Below are 10,892 nucleotides of genomic sequence, written 5' to 3'. Positions count from 1 at the left end.
AACGTCAGTGTTTAGTTCATCACTCTAAGCAATCTCAAAATCATCCATCTAACCTTGCAGATGTTATCTGTAAGAGTTATTCTAGCTTCTCCTTGGTCACGTCCTAAGAGCTTCATGACGAGGGACACCATCACATATAAGGGAAAATGGGAATTGTAAACTGCTCCATCTCTGAACTAAACTGCTTGAAAAGGCTAACAAAAACACTAGGTGTCATATGCTAAGGGCACTCTCACATAAGTCTGAATTTCACCTCTATTCATAGTAATAAGTGTAATGAGTAATAAGAACCCTTATTTGTATACTTTCCATCACCATGGACCAGAAGCATATTCTCCTTCCTTTCTCTCTAAAACAATAAAGATGAAGCAATCTGGTTCCTGGGAACACTATTGCTCTACTGACCATTAAAATAAGGACAGAATAACTGAAGCCTTGGTTTTGCCAAATCTCTAGCAACACAAAAGGCAGCTCATCTGAACAAGCAACAGTAGAAAAATACTACATAATCATTATGGGGACAAATTATATATAAAATTACAATGGCTACAAGCCTGAAATGGTGCTTTGCACTACTGGCCTTCATAGGGTCTGTGACAGACACAGAATAAAATAAAAGTATTTTCTATAAATGTTCACAGTCATATTTGTAAACACAAATTATAGCAAATTTAATAGTGACAGTCAATGCAGATTAGGAATGTTCACTATTCTGAAATACCATATACATTAAGAATATATATATATATATATACTGTATATTTTCAACTGATTTCATTCTCAGGCTCACTGTATTAACACAATTGTAACATTTTATTAATTTATATGAAAAATACTTCACTAAGAAAGTAGACAAACTGCAGAGAAATAGTACAAGTGTCATGTGCATAGCAATATAGCTTAAAGCATTCACATATGGCTTCATTTAAATGAAATTATTGGGGAAATGGCCCTGTTCGGACCTACGATTACAGTTGACATAATGTTAACTGCTTCACATCTTCTAGGCACTTGCTAAAAATAGTGTTCAATCCCTGAACAACAAAATCAGGAGTTAACAAGTGAAAATAACAACAAAAAATCCCCGGATAACAGTTGTGTGTAGCTGAATATTTTTTTTTCAAATTGTTTTTAGTAGTGCATGCACAGATCTGAAAAAAAGAAAAAAAAAAAAAAAAGGTGGTGGGGAAGGAATAATTTCTGTGCAAGAATTATACCAAATAGCTGAAAAGTATAAAAATATTTACAAGTTTAGATCTTTTAAAATATGTACAGAACAAAAGCCCTGAAAACTCATTCCATAGAATAAAAATATAGGACAGGATAGTAGTAACAAAAAATAATATATATTTGTATGGAATTGTATTTGCAGTTAGTTACAAGTTATCTAAACCACAAAGTTCCTCAATCTTTCTAAAAACTTGATGGCAACAAAGAATCTGCGTTTCCTTTTAAAACACAAGCACTTTGCATTACTTTTTAAACTTGTTACAATACTGAAATACAAAACAATCTGTGTATCATAATTCAATTTGAAACTCTATCTAAGAAGGCCTAATGCGTGATATTTTATTTGTATGGGTCATCATTACACTAACAAATTCCAGTCTCGAGTAGCCTCCATCAGATGCCTTTGTCCGTGTCCTACCCAATTATCCTGATTGTCAAATATTCTACCACAAAACCAGCAGCTAAACTTAGCTTTCAAGGTATTATCAGAGGTAGTTTTCACAATCTGATAATTGTTTTTGCTAGTCTTTTTCAGTGTCAATTTTAACACAAACCTTTCTTTTACAGGGCTAATAGGTTTTATTGTCCTGTGCCTCTTTTGAGAAAGATTATCAGTAGTTATGTCCAAATGATTGCAGAAAGCTGGCTCCAGAGCTTCAATAGTTCTTTTTGACAATGAAACCTTAAGAACATGTCCCTTAAATTTAGCAATGGTTTTCATTACATTTACAACTTCTGGAACATCTGCATCAGGATGGTTAAGAACAACAACTGGCTGATTTCTCCGTGGGCATTTTACAAGCTGTTTAGAATTAAAAGGAAGTAGTTTTAAAGTCCTCACAGTATCTTTTGAAGCCCTTTGTCTGTAATGGCCACCTGATTCACTAACAACTTCACCTCGATTCTTTTCCTTACACTTTCTGTGCAACATTACTTTCTTTCTTGGAGGTTCTTTGCAGTTATCCTTATTTTTCCTTTTGAAATTCTTGTTTCTTTGCAAAACTACAGTTTCTGAATTCTTAGGCCCACTTTGTTTTAAACAAGGTTTTACTTTAGCAATTCTGTTTTGGGTGCTCCATGAGGACTTCTGACTACAAAAGTTATTCCTGTTAGCAGTTATTATTTGTGTACTCTCAACAAAACCTTTTTGCAACCATGACCCTGCAGTTCTGGTAGAATACAGAGGTTCTACAGAAGGAATACAACATGCTGGATTAGAACTTGCCAAAGAGGCATTTGCTGGCATTAACCTACCCGGTAAGATTAAGGCATCATTAGAACTAAGATCAGTCTGCTTCTGTGCTAGTGCAGGAGTAAGGGACTGTAAGCTGCCCAACTGTACTGAGGGCACTGAGTTGTTTACTGACTGGTTTGTTTCAGCCAGCATATCTGAAGTCTTAATTTTCAGCAAAAGCTTTTGTTGCATGACTCCACTTTTCTTTGGTTGACAATTTTGATAATGAGCATTATCCCGAAAAACACTACGTTTATGTACTACAGGCTTGTTTGGTGTCATGTATTTTAGAAAAACTGCCTGCTGTCCTTCAGGCAAAAATGCATAAACATGCTGTTTCTGTTTCATCTCCTGTTGTTCTGTTGACTCTTGTGAACCAAAGACAACATCCTGATGCTCTGATAATGCTTTCGCAGAAGAAATTCTTTTTACAGATGACTCCGATAAGTTTGTAATTACAAGTGGTCCTTTGGATGACATGCTTTCTAATGAGTCACTTGCTGCACTATATGTTCTCCTATTACAGCAACTTCTTACACTTCTGAAACTGTCACGCTTGCCATCTGCTTTTGAAGCTGGTATGGTTGTTTTACCATATTCTCTGGATGCAACTCTGCCTAAAACCTGAGAACTATCACTAGGGACATTTGCAACCGCTCCAATTGACCCACTAAAAGTCAGAATCATTCCAGGTCCTTTATTTAAAGCAAAAGACGTAGGTTTTGTTGCATGACCATCTGAGGAACTGGTTGACAAAAGAGATTTTCCTGAAACAACCTGTAGTCCAGGCTGGTTAGCAAGGTGCAAAGGAACAAAAAATCTTGATGGAGGTGGCTGAACTAAAAGAGTTTTCTTCTGTTCCCGAAGGTTTGGTGAAAAGCTGGTAGGATTTGAGGTTGTAGACAGCATTTTATCTTTTACCAGTCGCTGTGTTACAAATACATCTGTATCATCTTTAAGCAATGCACCATCTGCAGTTCTGCATAACATATCCATTCCCTGGGAATCAAGGTATGTTCTGGGTGTCTTTCTCTCTTCTCCACAATGCATACCTCCATGTGTGCTACATCTTGTATTCAATTCTCTCTTACACAAATGAAAGTCAGCATTAGTAGAAGGCCTCTGAAAACTACATGTGGTTGCTGAGTTTTTTAAATGTGTAAAGGCTCTATTCCCTTTCTCTTGACTGGAAAGCAGCTTGTCAGAATGAAGCTCTACACAGTTATTCAATTTGCTGTGGGATTCTTCCTGAGGAGTTGCTTTCACTTTTAACACATCTTGCAGTAATTGGTTTATTTCAGGTGATAAATAATTAGCTGCCTGTTCACTCTGCAGTGAGAAAACAGACATGATTTTAGGCATTAGAACTGAATTAACACAATCAGATCCATTTTCTGGGAATTCCTCAGCTTTGCTTGTAAAGTCTTGATGGAAATTAGTATCCAAATACTGTTGACCATTATGCTGGTCTTCTACAAAATATTCCCTGTCAATAACACATTTAGACTGTCTGTCAGGAGACATACCATTATTCTTAGTGTTTATGTGTTCATAAGTTTTAATATTTGATTGGGCTGATACAGTGTTCTCCAGTTTTAAATCTTTGACTGACTCTGAATATGAACATGCAGATTCATCACTGTTCTGAAAATTAACTGTTTGGCTGGATATAAATTCTTTAGACTTGTCATCTGTTGACATCCAAACGCTACCCTGATTATCCAAAGTGTCCATTTTAGAATAGTTATGAAAAGACAGCAATCCTTCATTAGAGGAATCAACTGACGGTGAATAATACAGATTATTGGTTCTGTGATTATTGTTCAGGCCACCATTTTGTATTTTCAGTTCAGGAAAGAAGGGTATTTTCCAAGGGTCATAGCATAGTGTATTTGTAACAGGAGGTGATAATACCTGAGGATGACTTGAAGGACCATAATTTCCCCATGAGATATTACTTTGAGTTCCAATTTTTGTCACCTCATCACATGGAGATACAGGAGAGTCCAACTTCATTGGCAAATTATATGAATTTTTTCCTACGGCTACATGAGAAGGTGCTACATTTTGAGAAACACTCCTACCATACAATAAGGAGTTATTTTGTTTTTCCACTTTTGCTTTTCCTGAATGAGAAGCAGAAGAAAACACAGAAGTTAATGGGTGAATGGAATTGTTCTTAAAGGTTGACTGATCAGTGACATGGGGTATAGCACCTGAAGACAAACTACAAGGATCACCAGTCTGTGGCAAAGGAGGTGTAGAGCCATCTTTAATAGGATCAGTTTTCTGACCCAACAAATGCAAGTTTTGCTTATTTGTAGGTAATAATTTTATAACAATATGTTGTTTTCCATCTACAATTTTAAATCCCATAAATTTAGCACTGTAATTTGCTGGAACAGATATTTTATTGTTTTTGATCATCAATACTGCAGGCCCATGAACAGTATTTTTCAATGATCCAAGGCTGAAACGTGTTCCATCATCTGCTTTATTATACTGTGCAGTAGTAGCAGCACGCATTCCACCTGTGAAATTCTTTTCAGTATATGTAATTTGATCCTTTTCTTCATTTGCTTCCACAACTTTCATATACTGGTTCAACTCATCCAATTTTGGTTGAATTTTGTTTACAATTCTTAGCACTTGTGAATTTTTTTCTCCAGTTCTGTCACTTCCACCAATTATTTTTTTTCGCCTCCAGAGAGGCTTTTTCGATGTTCCCGTTTTATATCTTCTTAACACAAGCTTTAGTGCTGCTGGAGTCTTCAGTATTCTTTTTTCACATTTATCCCTTTCCAGTTTTTCTTTTGCACATAAGTGGTCTCTATGTATAGCTATAAGGTGTCTTAAAATATAATCTTTCCGTGGTGTGCTGTAATTGCAAAACTGACACCTAAAAAGAATCAGACTGCTATGGACAAGATGATGTCTCCGGTATTCCTCTTCTGTATAGCTTATGTGATGACATTTTCCACATTCATATGTAATCCCATTATGTCTGTGAATGTGCTGAACAAATGTGCCCACATCTTGAGTGGAAAACCCACACTTTTCACATTGGAAGTGACCATTTACACAGTGCTTTGATGTAAAATGTTTTGTCAAATCCAACAAAGTGTACATCTGCTCATCGAGACAGAGCTCACACTTTACTAAAGTGCTGCGATGGGTGCGTCTATGCTGATTAAAAGCCTGAAAGTCATTAGCTGAGAAGTTACACATTTCACAAGGATACACAGGCAACTCTCCAGAGTGTAACAGCTGAAAATGTTTTTGTAGATCATTTGGGCTGTACCTAACGTTGTCCTCACACTTTGAACAAGTGAAATGCAGTATCTTAGCCGTAGTTTTCAGCTCTTTTCCAAATTGCACTTCTGTTTTATTCTGTACATGGCTTCCCCCTGAACAGTCGGGATTGCTTACGTTTACTTTCTCCAGAGTTAAGGACTTCCTTGCAGTTTGCTGTTTACACTGAAATAATTTTCTGAATTTATCAATTTCATGTTTCATTAATACTTCATTTGGAATGTTCACTTTGGGTAAATCAATTTTTACGTTTTTTAGTTCACAGGAGAAACTGACATCCAAAACTGCTGGTCGAGTAGTCATATTTAAAGGGTCATTCACTAGTGCATTTTCCAAACTATTATCCATACAAAGATTATTTGCAGCATCATGTTTTAACAACTTGATTTGCTTTTTATCATGAGAAAATTGGTCCTGTTCAGATGGCATGATTTCATACGTATTCTTCTTCAAGTGAGTTCTTGAGATTAGGCTTATTTCCTGTAGTAAACAAGTTTATTGTGCTGAGTTATCTTCAGTGTTCTACAACTTTCCCATATTATTCTCCTGAAATTAGAAAACAAACACAGTGAATTACACTTACTTTTAAAACCAATGTACTAATGGAGATATGACCTGTATCAACATACACACAAACAAATAAATCACAATCATCCACAATTAATATTTCAGATGTCTACTTATAGCATCACAAAGTCTGAAGCAATCAATGGGTAAAGTCAGCTTTTGTTTCTCACTACCTGTTTGTGGATATAAATTAATCATTTTGAAACAGGAGTATGACTGACAACAGTACCTCCCCATGGATTAAGAGGCTCAAACCAGTATGGTAAGCATCACTCTCTCTTTAGAGGCTATACTCACAGTTAATAACTGTACAAGTTTCTACTCAAACAACACTCCCACATGGCAACATAAAATCAGAAGAAACAGACTAGCACTGGAGTTTATAAAGGAACACTTTCTTCCCTACTGAAACAGTATTTTCTTACTAAATAGTTTTCCATAATAAAGAACTAATAGTGACACTTTTCTTTACTAGCAAAAGTTAGTGAAGTGTTGGCTGAAATCTGATCAGCAGCCTTCTCTCTACTATTCCCTTGGCCACGCTTAAGCAACATAGACTTGGAACTCACTAGGTCACCCTGTTTATTCACATTCAAACTGTAAAAATCATCACATCATCTCCCTCATTGTGATGGAGTGCAAGAGCTGCCTCTAGAGTTCCAGGCCATTATAAGCATCACCACTGAGGTCTTCCAAATATTTTCCCATATCCCTGTGAGAAGGAAGTATCTAACATTCAGCATGTAAGTACCCAACTGAAACAAAGTAGAGACTGAAAAATTTTCCAGGTCATGCTCACATATCACGGCAGCAATAAAACACGTGTTTGGCTTTTTTTTTTTTAGCATATGTTTTATTACATGCCTTCAAAAAATATATTGGCATTTCTAAATAATTCTTGAAAATGATAGGCAAAGCATACCTATGTTTTATGCGGAGTTCAATATTAGTTAAAATTCAACTGTGTTCTTCAGTTACAAGACATGCAAGATTCTAACTACATTTTACATTTAAAAAACAAAAAACTGCAACCCACAGACATACATGTACTTGCCATGAATATTTGCAAATTAAAGACTTGAGATACAGGATATATATATATGTGTGTGTATGTATATGTATATGTATAAATAAATTTCCAGTCTTCCACACAGGAGATTAAAATGTGGAATATGCTTGAACCATAACAACAGAACAACTCATCCACGTTATACTCAATTTTAATAGAAAAAGTACTGTATAATAATGCCTTCCTCTTGCCCACAGCAAACAGGAGCAAGTTAAAGTCCCACATAAACAATAAGTGACCAAACACAACCTGGACTTCTTGGCTGAAGAACTTCTCAAATACAGAGATGCAACACGTGAAGATTACAGGCTGCATCATACAATGTATCATCCTGACGGTAGCTATCTGTTGTACTGTCAAATACCGAAATATGAAATATTTATACAATTAACACTATTAAAAAAATCACAAGTGAATGCAGTAGCTACGGGAATACACTCCAGGCTTTTAACATTGAGCCGATGAGGTCTCCCCTAAGTGGGTAAAACTTTTATGTTCAGCAAAGAGGCTCAAGAGAACACATTCAAACCTGACTCAAGATCATCTTTAGCCAACCAACCACACAAATTAAAATCAAACTTTGTTGTTATTGGGAAGGACGCAGTTACTGACAAACACCTGCAATACAGCAAATAAATTAATTCACCAGAGACATCTAATTAGTAAATATCCATCAGTCATTCACAGGGATCTTTAAATTTACATTATGAAAGTATAAGTCAGACTTACTCATTTAGAAAAATGACTTCAATTCTTCAATAGCCTTTTAGACATTTTTCCACACAAATAGTAGAGGTGAGACTTAGAGAAGGCCACATTCAGGAGGAATACTGAAAAGAGGTCTGGAAACAAAAGGACAGGTATTTTAGAGGATGTAAACATAACCATGGCTGAAAGAATACGCTGAAAAGCACAAATCCTTCCCAATAGCACAGTGAGTGCATTTTTTAAAACACTGAAGAAAACTGTAAATATATATACTATATTCTCTCCCAGGAGAGAACACTATCAAATACAGAACAAATTCAAAAGCTGTAGCTAGCAAACTTCTAATCAGGTGTATTATAACACTAGCTTTAAAAATACTTCTCAAATGTTCCTAACTGTTCTAAGTATAAATGTACAGTCACTTAAAAAAGGCAAAAAGCAGCAACTGTTATTTCATTACTTCAAAGTCAGAAAAAAATTAATTTTTGGTTAAGCCAAAAGCATCGTAAAAAAACATAGAGCGTTCCTACGGAACTTATTACAGAGTATGTAATATGTAATATGCATATTACAGAACTTATATGTATCTAGATAGTTTTGTAAAAGACATAAAGAAAAAATAAACATTACCTGCATAATATATGGAACAATAGACAATAAGGCATATAATAAATTCACATGTAAGCATGAACCAAAGGTAACTGATATGGAAATAAACCACTAGGCAGGACCACAAGGAACCACGTGAGACCCGAGCCTCAACTTTCTTCCCCCAAAACTGCCCCAATACATAAGTATTTCGTTAGTCTGTTTTAAAAGGATAAGAAGGCAAGGCTTCAGCCGTACACTTCAACCTAGCAAGAAATGAGAGTGAGAGCTCTCCCAAATTGGGGATTTTTTTACATCTAGTTTTACTATCTGGAAATAAAACCCCAGAAGTTCCAAAACAACTCCCCGCAGCCAGCACTGCCTGGAGCTCTGTAGGTGCGCACTGTGTCACGGCGAGGCATTACGCTGCCCAGCACTGAGCACAGACACCGCTCCTCACGCCCCGCCCGGCCCCACCCGTGCCCGCCGCGCATCCACCTGCGGGGAGCGGGACCGCACCCGGACACGGTCCGCTACGGCTCTGCCCCGACGCCCCCGAGCCGCTCCCAAAGCGCCAGCACCGCGCACCCACCTGCGGGCAGCCGCCACCAGCTCTACCCGACCGCGCTCACGGGGAGTGCCGGGCAACCCTGGGGCGGCCCCGCCCCCGCCCGCCGCGGGGCGCGCACACGACCCCGGGGGGCACGACGCCGCCGCTCGGCGGAGGGACACGGCTCCGCTGGCAGCGCTGCCATGCGTTATTCCGGTGCGCGAGCTACGCGCAGACCCGCCGCCGGCCAGAGCCGCGCTGCACTGCCAACTTCCCCCGGCTGCGGGGGGCACGGGACTATTTAACAAGTCAACCACAGCGCGGCTTCCTGCTCTACGAGAGCTCCCGCCGCCCGCTCCTCTCCGCCTTTCGGCCGGGCCCTCCTCCGTCCCGCGCCCCCCGCCGAGTTACCTCGCCTGTCTCCATGGCCCGGCGGGTCGCCGTCGGCGGCCATAACAGTTTCCATCCGGGGACTGCGGAGCTGCGAGCCTGGCGCTGGGGGCGGCCGCCGCGGAGGGATACGCGTTCACCTGGTGCGGGAGGACGGCGGCCGACGAGGCCCACGGGAGGGTGCGCGGGGGAAGGAGGCGCCGCCCGTGGGCGGGAGCCCTGCCGGCCTCTCCTCCTCTTGGGCTGAGGAAGCCGGGCTTCCTGTATCCTTGCATTGGGTTGCGTCTGCCTGGTGCCGGCGCGAGGCCTGCAGGCCAGGTGGCACCGAGCAGCCCGGCGCCACGGGCATCTCCTGACAGGGATGCGTGGGCTGCGAGTCCCCCCAGCGCCCACAGCCGCACTAGCAGGTCGCCTAGCATCCAGCGTGGGCAAAGTCTTGCTGACATGTACCTGGAAATGGACAGCAATGAGAGTGTTCTGTGCGTTATACGTGGTTTACGTTCATTGATCTGTTGTCACATGCTCAAAATCATGCAAAAAAAAACAAAAACCCAGAGCTGAAAGTCACTACAAAAGGAATGCTTGCTTTATTAGACCCAATGGCACTGATGTTCAGAAGAGCTGTTGTTCATAGCAGAGCACTCTGACCACTTGGGCTAAGGCTTAAAGCCTGTAGAAAGGTAATAACAACCACCAAAGTGCCAGGATATATATGAAATAGGGAATTCAGATGTACCATGGCAAAAAAGGGGCCAACAGCTCTGGCAGAAAGGAACTGTAAAGGCAAATTGCGAGTTAAAAGTATTTGTGTATGTGCATATAATAAGGATCCACTTAAAAATGAACATTTTTAATTCTTCATTCAATGTGACATCACTTCTTTCCCTTGTGTCCTTTGACTAAAATAAAATGAATACAATCCATTTTGGGGTGGGGTTTTTTTGGCCCTAAAGAATATCTTCAGGAACAGAATTATATCACTGATGATTCTATTACACCCAAATGAAACAGTCTGTGCCAAAAGCACAAAATGTACTCATGATTTTTATGCAAATCTTGAAATCATTCTTCTAGATTTTAATTTTTTTTTTTTTTTTTTCCTAAATAGAAGTGATTAGTCAAATTACAAATATATGCTCATACTGTTTTGGAGGAACTGAAAACTAACTGCAGCTGAAGAAAAGAATGAGAAAAAGTAAAGAAAAAAAAGAGAAACAGACTAATTCTGTCTACAGCCATAAAGA

At 39.2% G+C, this 10,892-nt stretch overlaps 1 protein-coding gene across 2 annotated transcripts; it reads right to left on the bottom strand.

Moving 5' to 3' along the window:
* Positions 1–794: 794 nt before the first annotated feature.
* On the bottom strand, positions 795–9,808 carry ZNF518A (zinc finger protein 518A). Of its 2 annotated transcripts, none has more exons than XM_085229365.1 (3): positions 9,670–9,808; positions 8,142–8,254; positions 795–6,322 (listed from the first exon to the last, which is right to left on the bottom strand). In XM_085229365.1, the coding sequence occupies exon 3, from the start codon at positions 6,203–6,205 to the stop codon at positions 1,589–1,591; it is 4,617 nt and encodes a 1,538-aa protein (XP_085085491.1). In that variant the 5' UTR covers positions 6,206–6,322; positions 8,142–8,254; positions 9,670–9,808; the 3' UTR covers positions 795–1,588. The 2 variants fall into 2 exon arrangements, with proteins under 2 accessions (XP_085085491.1, XP_085085492.1); XM_085229366.1 differs by lacking the exon at positions 9,670–9,808 and adding an exon at positions 9,301–9,441.
* Between the last annotated feature and the right edge of the window lie 1,084 nt (positions 9,809–10,892).

This window comes from Meleagris gallopavo, chromosome 8, assembly GCF_905368555.1.
Source record: "Meleagris gallopavo chromosome 8, MGAL_WU_HG_1.1, whole genome shotgun sequence".
In the NCBI taxonomy this organism is placed as follows: Eukaryota; Metazoa; Chordata; class Aves; order Galliformes; family Phasianidae; genus Meleagris; species Meleagris gallopavo.
The sequence above is the reverse complement of the archived record's forward strand: the minus strand, read 5'-3'. Positions and strand labels throughout refer to the sequence as shown.